Here is an 18,301-nt window from a genome sequence, read left to right as displayed (position 1 = left end):
GAAAACAAAAAGGTGGTCCGGAGTGGGGTCGTGTCCAATGTGGTGAATTGTCCGGACGCGTCGAGCTCGTCCGCAAACCCTCATATCCTCCCCATATTTGAGATGGATATGAGGGTTCGCGGACAGCCCGAACATATAGGGACTATATGAGGGGCTTGGTTGGATCACTTTTTTCTTCTTTCTCCTGTCCGGTCACTTACCGGGAGCGTCCGCGGGTGTATGAGGGGTCATTTGAGGGGTCCGGTTGTAGATGCGCTAACACCAGGTTGCCCATGCCGTCAAAGGCCTTCCTCTCAATGAGAGCATCTACAACCGGACCCCTCAAACCCTCTCAAACGCCCGGGCAGGCCGTCCGCCACTGCCCAATCACAAAAATTCAACCCAGAAGGGTCTCTCAAACCGGCCTCAAACGCCCGGGCAGGCCGTCCGCCATTGCCCAGTCACAAAAGTTCAACCCAGAAGGGTCTCTCAAACCGGCCTCAAACGCCGGGCTGACAGGCACCCCTCATGTACAGCCCAAATAAGAGGCGGGTATGAGGGAGCCCGGGCGCGCCCACTGTTGTAAATATGCCCTACAGACAATAATAAATTAGTTATTATCATATTTCCTTGTTCATGATAATTGTTTATTATCCATGCTATAATTGTATTGATTGGAAACTCAAGTACATGTGTGGATACATAGACAACATTGTATCCCTAGTGAGCCTCTACCGGACTAGCTCGTTTTTCGAAGATGACTAAGGTTTCCTAGCCATAGACACGAGTTGTCATTTGATAATGGGATCACATCATTAGAAGAATGTTGATGGACAAGACCCAAACCTTACGCATAGTGTTTGATCGTATCGAGTTTACTCCTATTGCTTTCTACATGTCAATGTATCTGTTCCTATGATCATGAGATCATGCAACTCAATAATACATGAGGAATGTCTTGTGTGTATGAAACATCACAACGTAATTGGGTGACTATAAAAATACTTCGAAAAGGATTGTTCAGTTTGTACACGAAGTGCATCCTGTTTTTGTCGTAACCCTCTCAATTTTTTAGCACATGCCATGTGGTTGAAATGATGATATCATGCCAAGTTTGAGCCTTTTCAGAGTTCATTTGTACCCCTTTTTTCAATTTCAAAGCCATTTAGCTAAAAAAAATGCATGGATGAAATGATGATATCATGCCAAGTTTCAGCCTTTTCAGAGTTTATTTGTAGCCCTTTTTTCAATTTCAAAGCCATTTAGCTAAAAAATAATTAAATACATGAAAAATAACAGATCATGTAAGAATCTTTAGTCCCAATTTGTATTACTAACCGGAATTAATGACCCTCGCATAAACCGCAGCGTGTGACATAACCTTGCCACCACCCTTTTAGTCCCGGTTGGTAACACCAACCGGGACTAGAGGTTACTAATAAATTGGGACTAATAATTCAAACGTAAAATTTGTTTTAATGGATGTACTGACGTCTGCATGATCTCCCGATAAAACTGTTGCATGTCTGCGCGCCAAAATGTTTCGTAAGATCAATCATACAGTTTTGCCCGTAGATAGCACTATTTCCACGATAAAAGCCAGCGCGGGCACTTTGGTTCTGTATGATCAATCAGTCTGTGCTACGGAAAAGGTGATCGACTACTTTCTTCCTCAACAGTTACTGTCTTGGTTCGCTTTCTTCGTGTAAACTTTTTTACTTATTATTCAGCACATTTAACCTGAAGACTTGGAGTAAACTGGTACTCCTTTTGTCTCAAAATAAATATTGCAAATTTAATATTAAATTAGTACAAAATAATATTAAAATAGCGACATTTATTTTAAAACGAGGGACTTTAATTTTCTATCACTCCAGTACTCTCTCCGTCTCGGTGCATTACACATCTTATAAAAATCAAATAATCTCAAAATACTAGTAAAACGTATTACAGTAGTATTAGTTACATGCATATCAATTAGATTCCATCTATTAATTGGTGGGCCAATGCATGTACTCCATCCGTCACAGTTTAGAAGTCACGGTTAAATTTACGTGCATTTCCATAATAGACAAGGTTTAAGGTGCTTCGAATTTACTCCTAGCAGCTAATTAGTATTCAATTACTTCTATATGCATGCGTACTGTGAATGATATTTTTCAACACATTTCACAGTCAATCAATAATCACCTGGATTATAGAGAATATCCAAACACATCTTCTAAACCATGACGGAGGAAGTAATTTATACGACAAACCTTTTGAGTTGAAAAAGGCTGCGATTTAATTTTTTTACCTAGGTCTGCACCTCCTAATGCGTCTAACGAAGAAGGTACCAAGTCTTCTCCGTCCCCACCCATGCTTTCTCTCACCCTCACTTGGACCAACCAGCTGCACTCAGATTCCGTAGATCTAGCACTATTTTCGCGACAAATGCCAGCGTGAGCACTTTGGCTCTGTATAATCAATCAGTCTCTGCTACGGAAAAGGTGATTCACTATTTTCTTCCACAAGTGTTACTGTCTTGGTTCACTTTCTTCGTGTACACATCTTATTATTCAGCACATTTAACCTGAAGACTTGGAGTAAACTGATACTCCTTCTGCCTCAAAATAAATATTGCAAATTTAATATTAAATCAGTATAAATTTAATATTAAAACAGCGATATTTATTTTAAAACTGAGGGACTTTAATTTTTTATCACTTCAGTACCCCCTCCGTCTCGGTGCATTAGATATCTTACGAAAATTAAATAAACCCAAAATAATAAAACGTACTCCCTCCGTTCCTAAATATAAGTCTTTGTAGAGATTTCACTATAGTGGACTATATACGGATGTATATAGACATACTTTACAGTGTACATTCAATCATTTTGCTCCGTATGTAGACATCTAGTGAAATCGTTTAAAAGACTTATATTTAGGAACGGAGGGAGTATTACAGTAGTACTAGTTACATGTATATTTATTAGACTTCATTTGTTAATTGAAGGACCAATGCATATAATTTATACGACGCATTTTTTGAATTTAAAGAGGTCTCCTAATTAATAACACCTTTTGAGTTGAGAAAGGAATAATGTGATTGATTTCCTCTGCAACTTAATTTTTTTCTCCTATCCCAATCTTTGTGTGTTTAGGTTTGCACTTCCTAAGATGCCTAATGCACCAAGACTAAGGGAGTACCAAGTCTTCTCCGTCCTCACTTGGACCAACCAGCTGCATGCAGATTCCTCTTTGAAAATGATCGATGTCCTTGGTTAAATTCTACTAGGACATACCGCATGATGTCGTGCACCGTTCACGTCCTCTGCATATAGATCAAGATTTTGGTCGACGATCTCACCATGTTAAATAACCCATGCATCCATGTAACTAAACTAAACCATTCTGCTTTTTTAAACCGGACTAAACCCCTTATCATCATGGAAATACTGTTACAAAGTTTAAGATGAAGAGTCGGGAAAGAAGAAAAGCGAGTTCAAGCAAATATCAAAGAACCCGCAATGAGCGAATTAAGCATAGCTCGGATGATTAAGTTTGTTTTGGTGAAACCAGCCTATCATAGGGTTTAACTACTAGACTTGGTATTCATGGTCGCATTTTCCTGTCATTGTTTTAAGCCTTGGGATGATGTGTGCTGAGTGAGAGGGGATGATTCGTTGATTACAAAGACGTCTGTAATGAATTTATCAATCCACAATGATGTGCTGGTTCATTTCTCGGAAGTGTTCATGGGGATAAAATGTGTAAGAACCCATAGAGGTAAGTGTAATTGTGCAATGGCGAATCTAGGATGAAAATAAAGGGTGGGCTGAAAACTTAGACACTAATCTAAATTAAGAAATTTCTTGTACAAGTATAGGTTAATTGACTTTACATTTCATATCTTACATAAGATATATTTAGCATAAGTAGTGTGTGTTCACGGTGGCGGCATCCTATTGAGGAACCTGTGAGGTTTGAGTCTCTGCTTGGTTAGAAAGGTTTCGCTCGTATTACTTTCACCCACCGCTCGCGTCGTTTGTATCATGCCGTGTGAGACTGGACGGTGTGAGAGAAAGGATTGAGGCCAGCTAGCTAGTTGGGTCACATGCGCTAAGCCCAACTAGCTACAGCATGTATCATGTTTGCTTCATGCTGTAGTTTCCTGTACCTGGTCTTGTAGTCGACTGTTCACACAGTGTATACTCCAATTTTTCAGCAGACTTGTCTTCCGTATAGCAAACTTGGCTACTTTAGCTACGAATCACAACGCACTGATTGACGAGCGAGATACCAGACACATATAGTGCCACGGACCAAACGTCCGCCATATAATCACATGCAGACCAGCTACTCATTCTCGTCATCGCCTCCATCCGCTATATAATCACATGCAGACCAGCTACTCATTCTCGTCATCGATCGATCCCACTAGCTCCCAGCTAGCAGCATCATATCGACCTTACACTTGGATCTCATCAAGTCCAAGCGTGCCCAGGTGTTCTCTAGGTGTTCTTTCTTGCAGCATCGTCCGTAGCTACGTACGTAGTACACATGGCTTTCGCGCTCAAGCCATGCCTCTCGCCGTCTTCCTCGCCTCCGTCGAGCCTCGCCGCGGCCACACTGCCCATGAAGCCTGTATTCGTCGGAGCGCTCGCCGTCGACCCGGCGATGGCCACGCCCGCCGCGCCGGGGAGGCATGCGGTCAGGGCGCGAGCGGCGGCGACCACGCTGGCCCCGACACCGGCGCCCGTGCCCGCCGGTAACGGCGGCCTGTCTGTGGCGAAGGCCATGTCCCGGGCCAGAGACAACGGCATGGTACATGTAGCCCAGCAAGTTCATTTTGCGCCACGATATGTAACGCATGGACCGACCGATCGATGCTTAAGTTTTTCTTTCTTTGCGGGAAGATGCTTAAGTTTTTTTACGACTGCACACAGACGGCGTTCATCCCGTACATCACCGCCGGCGACCCCGACCTGGCGACCACGGCGGAGGCTCTCAGGCTCCTTGACAGACTCGGCGCCGACGTCATCGAGCTCGGCTTGCCCTTCTCTAACCCCTCCGCCGACGGACCGGTGATCCAGGCGTCCACGGCGCGGGCGCTCTCGGCCGGCGCCACGTCCGACACCGTGATGGCGATGCTGAAGGAGGTGACGCCGGAGCTATCCTGCCCGGTGGTCATCTTGTCCTACTTCAACCCCATCGAGCGGCGGGGAACGGGGAGCTTCATCGCCGCAGCCAGAGAGGCCGGCGTACGAGGTAACCACCAGCTGCCTTCTTCCTCTCATTGTTGCTAATAATTATCCCTCCGTTTCTAAATATAAGTCTTTTAAAAGATTTCACTAATGGTCTACATACCTATTAAAATGAATGAATCTATATTTTAAAATATATCTATATACATCCATATGTAGTTCACTAGTGAAATCTCTAGAAAGACTTATATTTAGAAACGGAGGAAGTAGTAACTATCATAGTTATAGCCGGCTTGCTATAGCCTCTTTAGCAGGTGTCGTTAAATGATATCATGCACAAATAAACCGTTATAGTCCGTTGTAGCTGATTTAGAGGTCAGTCGTTATTTGTCATAACTCATTATTTAAAACATTGATAACTGCACATGCCTTTCAGTAGCTACCTAATCACACTGATTAATTCTTGATTAGTATTATTAATAAAGTTTTTTACCCGCAAAAAAAGCTGCTTAACTTTTGATGTGAGTAGAAATGTATTTATAATTGTACTAACATGTATTGCAGGTCTTATAGTACGTGATCACATGTGTTAATTAATTCGCCCTTGTCACATGTGTTACAGGTCTTATAGTACCTGATCTTCCTTATACTGAGGCAGGTGTTCTCAGCACTGAAGCCAAGAAGAACGACATCGAGCTGGTAGGGTCTTCATGCGTTTTCATTAACTCAAAATAGAGCATCAGTCAGATACGCACGATGAGGAATATTCAATCTTTATATAGTTAAAATGCACACAACAATCATCAACAGTTTTATAAAAGAAAGGATAAAAACTGACATATCGGTCAGAAGAAAGTTAGAAAAGTCCATTTTCCATCCCTCAATTCTTTGGTCTGGCCGCTTTTGGTTCCTCACCTTTAAAACCAGACAGATTGCCCGCAAAAAAAAAAAAAAAACAGACAGATTGCATAACAAACTTTTGAAACTGGTCATCTTTCGTCCCTATGAGGTTTTGCTGCAGAGTTAACCCGTTTTGACCACGGCACGAACATTACTCTGATGAACAGTAAATTTAAAAAATAGAAATACAAGATTAAAAAATCTGAAATTTTCTGACATCAAAGATAGTCAGGTATGCAAGGTTTGTGTAAAATTTTGTCATGTTTGGACGTTCGATGAGCTCGCAGCAAAAAAGCAAAAATAAATCTGATCTGTGATGAACAATAAATTCAAAAAATTGTTAAAAAATAAATTCTTTTTTGGCATCAAAGATGCTCCGGTGTGCAAGGTGCATGCAAATTTTCGTGGTCAAATGATAGCCGAGGATTTGAAAACCACCCTTAGCCGCACACACACGTACGCTATTTTGTTTTTTTGCCACAAGCTCCTCGGATGTCATTTGACCACGAAAATTTGCATGCACCTTACGTACCCGAGCGTCTTCGATAGCAAAACATTTCAGATTCTTTTGCTTGTTTTTTCTTTTCTTTTTTTGAATTTATTGTTCATCGCAGAGCATATTTTTCCCCCTATGAGCTCATCGAACGCCCAAACATGACTAAAATTTGCACGGACTTTGCGGACCTGACTATCTTCGATGTCATAAAATTTCAGAATTTTTTTTATTTTTTCACTTTTTTTTTTTTGAATTTTTAGTCATTGGTGTACCGTTTATGTCGTAGTCAAAATCGGGTTGACTCTATAGTGAAACCCCACAGGGACGAAAAATGACCAGTTTCAAGAGTTCGTGGTGCAATCTGTCCGGTTTTAGAGTTGAGCGAAAAAATTGAAAGACGAAAAATAAACTTTTTCTCAAAGTCATATAAGGACAACACAATACCTATATCGAAGAAGATGATGGATCAATCCAAAGATTATGTTGCCATCAATATTGAATAAAAACCTTCTTTGCCATCCGCTCCAACGACATATAAACTGTCCTGAACAACTAGATAGAAGTACATCTTAAGTCATTAAGTACTTCCCTCGTACAAAAAGAAAGAAAGAAAAGAAATAGTCTAGTTGTACTCGAGCTAGGCTGATGAAGGGATGGATGCAGGTGCTGCTTACAACACCATCTACAAAGCCAGAAAGGATGAATGAGATCACAGCGGCTTCCGAAGGGTTTCTGTACCTTGTAAGTGTCGGTTAGATGCATAATTAAAATCCAAACTGCTTTGTTGCAAGTTTAGCGTTTATATGTAGTGATCATGCATGTGGTAATTAACACTTTAATCACATCGCACAGGTAAGTATCAACGGATTAACAGGGGCCCGCCCAGATGTGAATCCACGTGTTAAGGATCTACTCAGAGAGATTAAGCAGGTCTGTAAAGAAAAACTATAAATTACTCTTTCCGTCCCAAAATGTTAGATCATTTTTGACACTATGAGGAAGTAGTTGTTCGTATTTGCCAAGGAATGGTAGCATATTTTTCTCTCTGGTCTAGTTACGCATGTAGTGTTTTTGTAGTAACCATCAGAAGCTCTATCTATTCATTTCCGAGTAACCAACAGGAGCTACATTATGATTGGCCTTCAGAGAGCTTATGGAGCTATGTTTCTGTATGCAGGTCACTGACAAAGCAGTTGCTGTTGGATTTGGCATATCGACCCCTGACCATGTTAGACAGGTAATAAACACAAGTTTTGATATGAGAAGAGCCGTATGGTCTTCTAAATCTTAATATGCATGTATATATGATAATGATTACTCCCTTCGCTACATAATTCTTGTCGTGGTTTCAGTTCAAATTTGAACTAAAACTAGTTTGAACTAAAACCACGAAAAGCCTTATGGAATGGGGGTAATATTATTTTGCGGGGAAAGATAATTTTTACTTCCTTCGTCCCAATTTTTTTTGTCTTAACGTGAGTAGATACATTCATATCTAAATAAATTTAAGACAAGAATTTTTAAACGAATGTAATATTGGTTAACAATCTGTTACTGGATGCATGCAGGTTGCACAATGGGGTGCAGACGGTGTGATAATCGGTAGTGCGATGGTGAAGCAGCTGGGTGAAGCAGATTCTCCGAGAAAAGGGTTAAAGAGGCTAGAAGTATACGCCAGGAGTCTTAAGGATGCACTGCACGCCGTGATATGTACAATATAGGATATGTTTACAAAATATCAATGAACCGGAATTGCGATGGCAAGTTGGCTTGGTGTTCCTAGTAAGACCAGTGTGGTGGTAGAAGCAATAAGCTATTTCTTATGACTCGTTCGGTAATTCATCAGCTCCTTAAAACGTAAGAATCTACAGAGCATCTGTGCAGCCACTTCAGGAATTTTAACTACAGCTCCGGGAGTAAAGCCGTGGAGCTTAGGGACTCCTAATGGGGCCTTAGTTTTTTCTTGTATGGCATGTAAGTGATGGTAGTTAGAGTACCCGATGCTATTTTTGTCCACCAAATTTTGATGAGCAAATTTATTATGATGAAATCATGTCTCCTATCCGTGATGATTATTATGATGACATTTATGCTATAAAGAATAAGGATAATCATGAAACTTATCATCATGATTTGAATTTTTATGTAGTCCTTTATTTCTAGTCAATTAATTAAGTTAGAAAAAATATTGTATCTGTTCCTTGTTCGTTTCTCTCTAATTCCCTATAATCACAGATGCTTTTTGTGTAAGCTTGCACGTATGACCGAGTATCGACTTTATTGGCAGTGGAGCTAAAAATAAAACCATTGACATGTAGCTTGTAGCACATGTTCACGCGTTGGTCCCTCGAAGATGCAACGGCGATGGAAAATCACGTGCAAGTTCTTCAGACGAAACACGAGAGAGCTGCATTTTTTTTCCTTTTCTTTCTTTGAACGAGTTCATTTTGTTTTTTGAGGTTTGGAATGGAGAGCTGCTTGTGTTTTCAGGGTTTTTTTTTTTAGAATTTGGAGAGCTGTTTGTTTTTTGTTTTTTTAGGGGGGTGAGGTGCTCTGTGGAACGGGCCTGTGGGGCGGCGCTTGGACCGGCCTGCTAATGCAAACGAGGCCCGCCATATCTCTATTTTCTTTTCTACTCCACTTCCTTCGGCTTCGTTTACGACGCGGCCCGCCCCGCAGTCCAGTCCAAGAAAAAGTCGACGCCACCTCACCACGGGGGACGCGCGGTCGCCCGTCGCCGCCGGCCGCCGGCCGCGACCATGGCCCACGGCAAGCGCAGCGTCGCGGAGACCTTCTCCAGCCTCCGGGAGCGCGGCAAGGTGCCCCCCCCCCCCCCCCCCCCCCCGCACACACACACCCCCCACCCACCCACAACTTTCGACCCCCGCGTTACATTCCTGATTGTGCCAACTGGTTCTGGCTGCTGATTTTTGTTTTGGGTTGGGAGTTGGGGCCTTGGGGGTGGGGAGCTACTCAGCGATACCAACATGAAATTTGCTGTGTTGGCCTGCTAATTCAGGTGTACAACCCTGCGACAGCCTGAATCTATATCCCTCTTATCGATGTACCTTCACAGTGGTAGCCCTTTCTCCATGTTTCTTACAAGAGGCCAATGCAAATGTGTGGGATTACGTTACATCTACTCGATGAATTTTCCTCATGGCAAACAGTACTAGCAGTAGCACACAACAGGATGTCAGCTTTGCACATATTTTGTGTCTGTTGGGGACTTGGGGACGGGGTGGAGGGGGGTGGTCATTTTAGGCTCTTTGGCTAACATTGAAAAATTTCAGACGGCATTCATCCCATTCATCACCGCCGGTGACCCTGATTTGGCGACCACGTCGAAGGCGCTTAGGATCCTCGACTCCTGCGGCTCGGACGTGATCGAGCTTGGCGTGCCCTACTCGGATCCGTTAGCTGATGGTCCAGTCATTCAGGTACATGTTCTGATTTTTCTTCAGGCTTATCAGCTTTAGTAGTACTTGTGATGGGCTGCAAGTGTTTTTGGCTTCATAACCATTTCATTTTCAGGCTGCAGCATCCCGCGCGCTTAAGAAAGGCACCACGCTCGGTTCTGTCTTGGGGATGCTCACGGAGGTTATACCGGAGCTGTCTTGTCCAATAGTTCTCTTCACATACTACAACCCGATTCTAAGGAGTGGGGTGCGGAACTTCATGGCTAAGATTAAGCAAGCTGGTGTACATGGTATCTTTTCTTACTACTAATGTGCTGATTGTGATGTGTCTATTTTGCATTTATGCTCTTGTTAGTGGTTGCTGTTGTTGATCTGCTTTTTCTTTCTGAGGAATTTGATTTGCTTGTTATGCTGCAGGTCTTGTCGTGCCTGATCTTCCTTTGGAGGAGACAACATTGTTGAGGAGTGAGGCAACTATGCATAACATAGAGCTGGTGAGTCCTGGCTCTCATCTTGTCATGTAATGTTCGTGTGAAAATCTTCTTGTATTTGTGTCATTGACGCCCTACACTGATCATCTTTAGGTCTTAAAATAGATTCTCACTAGAGATTAGACATATGCATTTTCAGCCAGTGCTATGTCGATGGTTACGTAGAATTATCTAGAACCTGAGCAAGGCTGGTCCATGGAGTGAGAAGTAAGACCAGATCAAAAGACCCTCCTGGTGAGGCGATTTTGACCAGGCCACATTCAGAAATTCAGCGAAACCTGGTTTCAGATCCTTCTAATTAGAATATGGTATCCCTGATTGATGTGGATTTGGCCTGCTGCAGCCTAAAATTTGGGGTAAACCAGGTCAAGTGACCAGTTCAGCCCTGGGCAGGTTGATCAGGCTGTGCTAGGTGGCCAATAGGTGCTCAGGTTACTTGATATCACCTGGATGCACTTTTATCTTTTATGTTGAACTGTATGGTCATGAAATATCCGTGCATTGAAATGTTAAACATGACTGACCTGTTACCTACACTACCTAGTTAGAATGGTGTCGCAGCAGAAAAGTTTTGTCTATATATCATGGATTTATAGCTGAAAGAGTTTCCTTGAGTTTATTCATTTATCGATTTATATTTTCACTTGGCTGCAGGTGCTACTTACAACACCAACCACACCAACAGAGAGGATGAAGGAAATCACAAAAGCTTCAGAAGGATTCGTTTATCTTGTGAGTGTCAAGAAGACACCTACTATTTGCTCAAAGTTTGTCACTAGATTCAAACAATATTTCTTGCTTTTATCCCTTAGTAATAGTTCAAGTAGTGTGGAATATTTATTAACTAGTCTATGTGTTTGCATATTAATAACACACCATATAATTTCTCATCTTGGGTATATAACTTCCCTGGGATTTGAGCGGAAAAGTATTAAAGGAAGGCAACTGTAAATTTGTAAACTGCAAGCAACATGAAGGGTCACTTTATCTGTTATGTTCACCTCATGTTGTACATGAACCCTGATGTTTTTCAAACACTCGATTTGGTATACGTTATGCAGGTGAGTGCTGTCGGAGTTACAGGTGCACGCTCAAATGTAAACCTACGCGTTGAGCATCTTCTTCAGGAGATCAAGCAGGTTTGTGAAACTATAACCCTCTTCTCATTGGTAATAGTAAACTGGAGCAAGCATATAGTTTTGTGTATAGAAATTTGCTCTAAAGAATGCTTAAAATTTATATAACAGCTTCTTGCCCTGAGTTTTCAGGTTACAGACAAACCTGTGGCTGTTGGCTTTGGCATATCAACTCCAGAGCATGCGAAGCAGGTGAATATAGGCTCGCACAACTTCCTTGTCAAGTGTTTGGTCTATCTTTTGTTGCATGTTTCGACAGCTTTGCTGTTTGTAATACAGATCGCAAGCTGGGGAGCGGATGGTGTGATTATTGGCAGTGCAATCGTTAGACAGTTGGGCGAAGCCGCTTCTCCTGAAGAGGGACTGAGAAGAATAGAAGAGTACGCCAAGAGCATCAAGGCTGCTATTCCATGAGATGGGCAGTTCCATCATGAACAAGCCAATTAGTAGATCGTAAGCATGTTGTTTATCATCTGGTAGTCTGCTCGGTGGACCTGGAATCTGTAATTCGTCCAGCATATTTGATTCCAGTGCTCAAAACAATTATATCTTTGTGTGTTAGAATCACAATATGAATTAACAAGGTAATTGTTTCTCATTTCCCTTTTGAGGAAAAAAATTGTGAGATGTGTGTTCTTATGTGGAAATATGGAATGTTAGAATTTGGAAGGACTTATCCTGAGAGGAGCAACACGATAAGTCCATGGTGCATTTATATGGCTCGCTTGAATTTTGCCATCTGAGTGCATCATTCTTCTCATTTTCTATGCACTGAAAATGACACTGCCCTCAGATTCTTCTTCTTGCCTCTTCAGGAGGGATGCAGGGTCTATCAGGCAAGGCTACAGTCTGAGCCCCGCTGCACGGTGTGCCGATAACTTCTTGTTTCAAGATCATATTTATTGGGTACTCTTCCTTTTGAAACATGTGTTGTTTTAGTAAACGACACAGTCAAACATTTTATGCACCATTAGATTTTTCAGGATAAATGCTTTGATACAACATATTTACGGTGTTTTTACTGTATCCGAGCTGCATATTGGTGATGTATACTTATCATGCAGTTGTAGAAATAAAAGGTTGAGTTTCTATCTGGCTTGGATCCCTGGACATGGTCAGCATGGAAGAACCAGTCCCTGGTTTATATGTATGATGTCATTGATTATTATAATGTCTAACTGTACCCACTTGTCAGCATTTCATATAAGATTATTTGGAGGATGAATGTAGCAACGACAGAAACATCATTGACTTTTCAGACCTTTCCCTTTCCTGAACTGTACAGATACATTTTTTTTTCTATGAACCATGACATTAGAAAATATCCAGCTGTTGGATGATCATCTGTTGGTGTAGGTTCTCCAACCAAGGAATATCTACATGCATCCAAGCTTCCAAAAGAATAGTGTGGTCCAGTGTACTCTTGGGCTATAGTAGTAGTGTTGAAAGTTGACTTTTCTTCTCCCGTCTCCCCACACCAACTGAGCGCAATCATCTTTCTTCTCTCAACTCTGGCTGGAAGACAAGATCACATCCATCTGCAGCCATCTGCTCATTCACCATTTATCTTGCCTCAGGTTCTTAACTTCTCTTTCTTCACATTTTTTTCCATTTCTACATAATTTCTTTCTCGTTAATTTCTTTTCTTCTCTGAAATTGAATATCTTGCGATTTGCAGGAATAATATCTACTCTCAGAATGGGTGCTGAACTAACTGTTACAGGATGGTTCTTGTCGCCAATCATACGGGAGATGCAGGACACCGCTTTGGCCTACATAAAGGGGCAATTCAGTTGGAAGAAAGATCAGGAGAAGGACCTTGAACGCCTTGACATCACCCTGACAGAGATACTGACCATTGTGGATGTCATCGAGAAGAGGGAGATTAAGGATGGGAACCAGAGGAGGCTGCTAAGCATACTTAAAGACGCAATTTACGACGCTGTTGACGTGCTGGACGGCTTCCAGTACATGGTCCTGAAGTCCAAGGTTGACAGCCAGTCTGCGGTGAGTCGTGTCACCTCAACCTGTATTTACTTGGGTAAACGTTTGATCGGCGCCGACGAATTCCGGGGGAAGCTGGCAGATATTTTGGAGAAATTAGGCGTTGTCAAGACGACAGCAGATACCCTATTGAAGGTAGTTAATTTTGACAATGCTACTGCAAAGTTATTGCCAGTAACACGGCTGCGTGTAACTTCCCCTTTGAAGGAAAATCACCATATATATGGTCGAAGAGATGAGCTTCATAAGCTGAGAGATATGTTGTTTGAGATAAGCGACAGTAATGCACCCGGACCCAGTAATGCACCTGTACCCAGTGACTCAAGCATTGATGTTATATTCATTATAGGTGTTGGTGGGGTTGGGAAGACTAGCCTTGCACGGTTGGCGTTCGGAGATGAACAAATACGCATGAACTTCTGTCTCAGGATGTGGGTTTCTGTATCTGATACTTATGATGAGATTAGATTAACAAGGGACATTTTGGAGTCCTTAACTGATGCAAATTATCACACTGTTGCTAAATTTGATGAATTGCAGAATGCTCTTCGTGGAAAGATAGCTGGAAAGAAATTTCTCCTCATACTAGACGATGTTTGGTATGACGAGGACAAAACAGAATGGGAGAATGAATTAGTATGGAGCAGAGTCTTCTCTTCTTTAAATACTGGACTGGAAGGGTCGAAGATTTTGGTGACAGCTCGAGCTGACAAAGCTTGCAGTATCCTACATGCTAGGACACCCCCTTTACGTTTGGGAGGACTGGACAAAGATGATTACTGGTTGCTATTCAGAAACCATGCTTTTGGTGAGAAATATCCAGGACAATTTCCAGAACTCAAGGAAGTAGGAATACAAATTTGTCGCAGATTGAATGGTTTGCCTCTAGCAGCAAAGATAATTGGTCGCCTATTGAATGCTGATTTGGATGTCAGCCACTGGACGAAAGTTTTGGAGAGTGATATATCTGATGATGTTATGAAGGTTCTCAGGTTGAGTTACCAGCACCTACCTGTCCAATTGAAGCTATGCTTTAGCTTCTGCAGCCTTTTCCCGAAGGACTGGCGTTTTGAACCTCAAAGGCTCACTGAAATGTGGATTTCACAGGGTTTTGTGCAGAAGGAGGATTCATATGACACCGATTCAAATATTGAGGATGTGGCAAAGGGCTACTTCAATGAACTTGTGCAAAGATCATTCTTTGAGCGGTCATTGTTGGACCTCCCAACAGAGTATGTCATGCATGATTTGATCAATGACTTGGCTCGGAATGTCTCGAAGGATGAGTATTTCAGGGTTGAAAATGATAAACAAAAGGAGATCCCATCAAACATTCGTCATCTATCAATATCAGCAAATTTGTTAGGCAGCATGAAGAAAACAGAGTTGAGAAATTTGCGCACCTTGATTGTTTGGAAGAAAACATGGTCTTGCTTAAAATTGTCCCTTCCAGATGATGTATTCAAGAAGTCCAAAAGCATCCGTGTGCTGGACTTGAGCGGTTGTTGCATGGATAGGCTGCCGACATCAGTGGAAGGTCTTAAACATCTGCGTTATTTCGCTTTTCGGGTTCCTGAGAGGCCATGGCAAACATCATTGATTCGGCTTTTCCACCTGGAGGTCTTGGTCACAAGAGGGCACTCCTGCCGGGAAAGTGAATGTGCTAACCTTCCTGCAAACATGAAGAGGAACCTGCTCAAATTAAGAAAAGCTTTCCTTCTCAATGTTGGCGGCGCCACAATATCTGGTTTCGGAGGACAAACTCTTCTCCGTGGCCACGGGGAGTTCCATGTCAGGAAGGAGAGTGGCTACAGACTAGGTGAGTTGAAGGAGATGAAAAATATTAGTGGACAGTTAAAAATTAGATCTCTCGATAATGTTGAACATCAGCAAGAGGCGGTTAATGCCTGCCTAGATTGCAAAGAGCATATCAAATATTTGGAACTCGAGTGGAGCATCCATGCAAGGGCTTTAACTTCTGATATTGATAATGATGTGCTCAATGCCCTTAGACCTCACCCTGATCTTGATCGGTTGAAGATCACTGGATATGGAGGAACGAGGTCGCCCAGTTGGTTTGAGACAAATTGGCTGATTGCATTGAGTTCTTTAGCTCTTGAGAACTGCATGGGCTGGGTAGAGTTGCCCCCTTTTGGTCAGCTTCCTCTGCTCAAGTATCTTGAACTAAGAGGCATGCATGCTGTCAAGCAGATAGGTCAAGAATTCTATGGGAATGGTGACATAAAGGGCTTCCCAATTTTGGAAGACATGATATTTGATGGCATGCTCAACTGGGAAGGCTGGTCTGCAATCCAAGATGGTTCTTTGTTTCCTTGTCTTGAAAGACTACTCGTATCACGGTGTCCAAAGCTTCAAGAAATACCAACCTTTAGTGCAACACCAAGAGTCGAAGTCGAAATATCACCTGATTCCCCGGCAGCTTCTTGTTTAATCGAGTCACTGATTGCAACCGCATCACGGTTGATCTTTCTAGTTAGCTCCTACAGCTTCTTGAGTGACCTAACCACTGAGCAACTAAACCATGTTTCTGAGTTGAACCTGCAGAACTGTACAGATCCAATGCCAGGTGGTGGATTTCACAGACTTAGCTCCCTTCAGGTGTTCAGGATCAGCAACTGTTCAACGTTACTGTCATCAGTTAGTACAGAAGCAGTTGACACATATTTACTTCCTCCATCTCTTTGCCATATTGAAATAGCTCAAAGCAATGTTCATTGCAGCTTATTACCAAGGTATTTGCAAGGCCTGACTTGCCTCTCGACGTTGGTGCTCAATAGCTGCCATTTGATGACATCATTGTCATTTGCTTCTGAATCCCCTCACCTCGTTGCTCTGGAAAGTATAACGATCAAAGATTGCAATGAGCTGGCTTCATTGGATGGATTTAGAAATCTTAGTGCTCTACGGAAGTTAGTTGTTGCAGATTGTTACAACTTCTGCTCCTTGCCAGCTGACTTGAATATTGTGGGATCGCTTGAGAAATTAGTCATATGTGGGTGCCCAATGATGAGGTTTCTCCCTGAAGATGGCCTGCCAGCTTCTATGCAGATTATTTTGTTATCGAAGTGCCATCCAGAGCTCGATACCCGGCTTCAAAGGAAGGAAGGAGCTGAATGGAACAAGATTATTCATATCCCCGAGAAGAAATTAGAGGTATATACTGCTCGCGTTCAGTTATGTAGGATTCTGATGCAGTGTCTCGTTCATCTTATTACAATTTCCGCGCCCTCTTTTATTTGCACACTCTACTTGTACTTTGGTGGAGCGTGTTCCAATAATTGACAAAGTTTAACCACTTCTCTCGTATTGCTAGTTTGCAACAAAGTTCAATTATTAGTATAATGATATGTCCTTTTACTTATATTATGTCATCTCGTCAGATAGAGCTGGTCGACTTATTGACTATATTTCCGGCCAATTCTTCCTGAAGATGTTACTATGACTAACAGGTATGTCTCCCTAAGCCACCATGATGCCTTTGGGTTTTGTCAAACCAGGTATCCCTTCTAGTGTTCAACACATGTAAACTTTTTGCTCTGTTGCAGGATTGCTTCGCAGGCGAATATAGGCTCGCAGGACTTTTTGTCAAGTGTTAAGTCTATCTTTTGTTGCATGCTGTTTGTAATACAGATCGCAGTGTGGGGAGCCGATGGTGTGATCACCGTCAGCCCAATTGTTGGACAGTTGGGCGACTGAAGAAGGGCTGAGAAGAATTAAAAGAGTACGTCAAGAGCATCAAGGCAGCGGTTCCTCGATACGAGCTGTTCCATCATGGGTAGTTGTTTTTTGCTTTCTCTTTTGAGGAAAAATATTGAAATGCCATGTTTCTTGTGCTGACTGAAACATGGAATATTGCAATTCAGAGGGAATTATCCTGAGAGGAGGTACAGGATAAGGCGGTGGTGCATTTATATGGCTGGCTTGAATTTTATCATTTCGCCTTGTTTTCTACGGCACTGAAAATGACATCGCCGTCAGATATTTCTTCAGGAAGGGATGCGTGGTCTGTCAGGCTGAGCTATAGTGTGGTCCCCACTGTAGCATATGCCGATAACTTCCCTTGTTTCAATCTCATGTTTACTTTGTAGCCTTCTTTTGAAATATGTGACGTTTTAGAGAACGTACGATCAAACTTACGCACCATCAGATTTTTCGGGGAGAAAACGTTCTTTTATCAAATAAATCTTGGTGTTTTAGCCGCATACTGGGGCCAAATATATATCATGCGGCTGAAGAAATAAAGTTGAGTTTGTTTCTGGCTTGGTTGTGTGGTCAACATGGAAGAGAGGAACCCATCTGGTTTAGAGGGAGACAGTGTTACAATTGTACAAGGCAGCGAGGCAGCAACTAATAGTAGATTTGGATGGCCTGTAATTAAATAACCAAACTAGATAACCACAGCAAAAGTCAATCGCCATCTTCACCTCCTAGCGATTCAACTAAGTATCCAGGATAACCAAAGTAGATAACCCGATTCCTGATAGCTTTTGCATCCAGGATAAGGAGGTAGAGCAGCGTCCCGCTCCCGCCAAGGCCCTCCACTAAAGTGACAGGCTAGAATAAGTTAAACAAACCTGTGAAACTCAAGCTAGAACTAATTTCTCGGAGCTGACTACGAATAACCAGGAGTGAGCATATCTCATTCTGATCACAGCATCGTCAGCGGGT

The 18,301-nt window shown here is 42.3% G+C and overlaps 3 protein-coding genes across 4 annotated transcripts; all 3 read left to right on the top strand.

Annotated features, from left to right (window-relative positions):
• Positions 1-4,274: 4,274 nt before the first annotated feature.
• On the top strand, positions 4,275-8,612 carry LOC123452720 (tryptophan synthase alpha chain-like). The gene is made up of 7 exons (XM_045129432.1): positions 4,275-4,786; positions 4,909-5,230; positions 5,789-5,865; positions 7,226-7,303; positions 7,415-7,492; positions 7,740-7,799; positions 8,131-8,612. Exons 1-7 carry the CDS (start codon positions 4,523-4,525, stop codon positions 8,281-8,283), a joined length of 1,032 nt encoding a protein of 343 aa, XP_044985367.1. The 5' UTR covers positions 4,275-4,522; the 3' UTR covers positions 8,284-8,612.
• Positions 8,613-9,241: 629 nt separating this feature from the next.
• LOC123452721 (tryptophan synthase alpha chain-like) lies at positions 9,242-12,284 on the top strand. The gene is made up of 8 exons (XM_045129433.1): positions 9,242-9,381; positions 9,856-10,002; positions 10,097-10,271; positions 10,399-10,475; positions 11,127-11,204; positions 11,534-11,611; positions 11,741-11,800; positions 11,888-12,284. The coding sequence occupies exons 1-8, from the start codon at positions 9,322-9,324 to the stop codon at positions 12,020-12,022; spliced, it is 810 nt and encodes a 269-aa protein (XP_044985368.1). The 5' UTR covers positions 9,242-9,321; the 3' UTR covers positions 12,023-12,284.
• An 86-nt stretch (positions 12,285-12,370) lies between these two features.
• LOC123452719 (putative disease resistance protein RGA4) lies at positions 12,371-17,546 on the top strand. Of its 2 annotated transcripts, none has more exons than XM_045129431.1 (4): positions 12,371-13,185; positions 13,287-16,786; positions 17,014-17,082; positions 17,264-17,546. In XM_045129431.1, the coding sequence occupies exons 2-3, from the start codon at positions 13,307-13,309 to the stop codon at positions 17,059-17,061; spliced, it is 3,528 nt and encodes a 1,175-aa protein (XP_044985366.1). In that variant the 5' UTR covers positions 12,371-13,185; positions 13,287-13,306; the 3' UTR covers positions 17,062-17,082; positions 17,264-17,546. The 2 variants fall into 2 exon arrangements, with proteins under 2 accessions (XP_044985366.1, XP_044985365.1); XM_045129430.1 differs by having other exon boundaries at positions 17,179-17,546.
• The last annotated feature ends 755 nt before the right edge of the window (positions 17,547-18,301 follow it).

Source organism: Hordeum vulgare, chromosome 5H (genome assembly GCF_904849725.1).
Source record: "Hordeum vulgare subsp. vulgare chromosome 5H, MorexV3_pseudomolecules_assembly, whole genome shotgun sequence".
Classification (NCBI taxonomy): domain Eukaryota; kingdom Viridiplantae; phylum Streptophyta; class Magnoliopsida; order Poales; family Poaceae; genus Hordeum; species Hordeum vulgare.
This window is presented reverse-complemented; position numbering and strand designations above follow the sequence as displayed.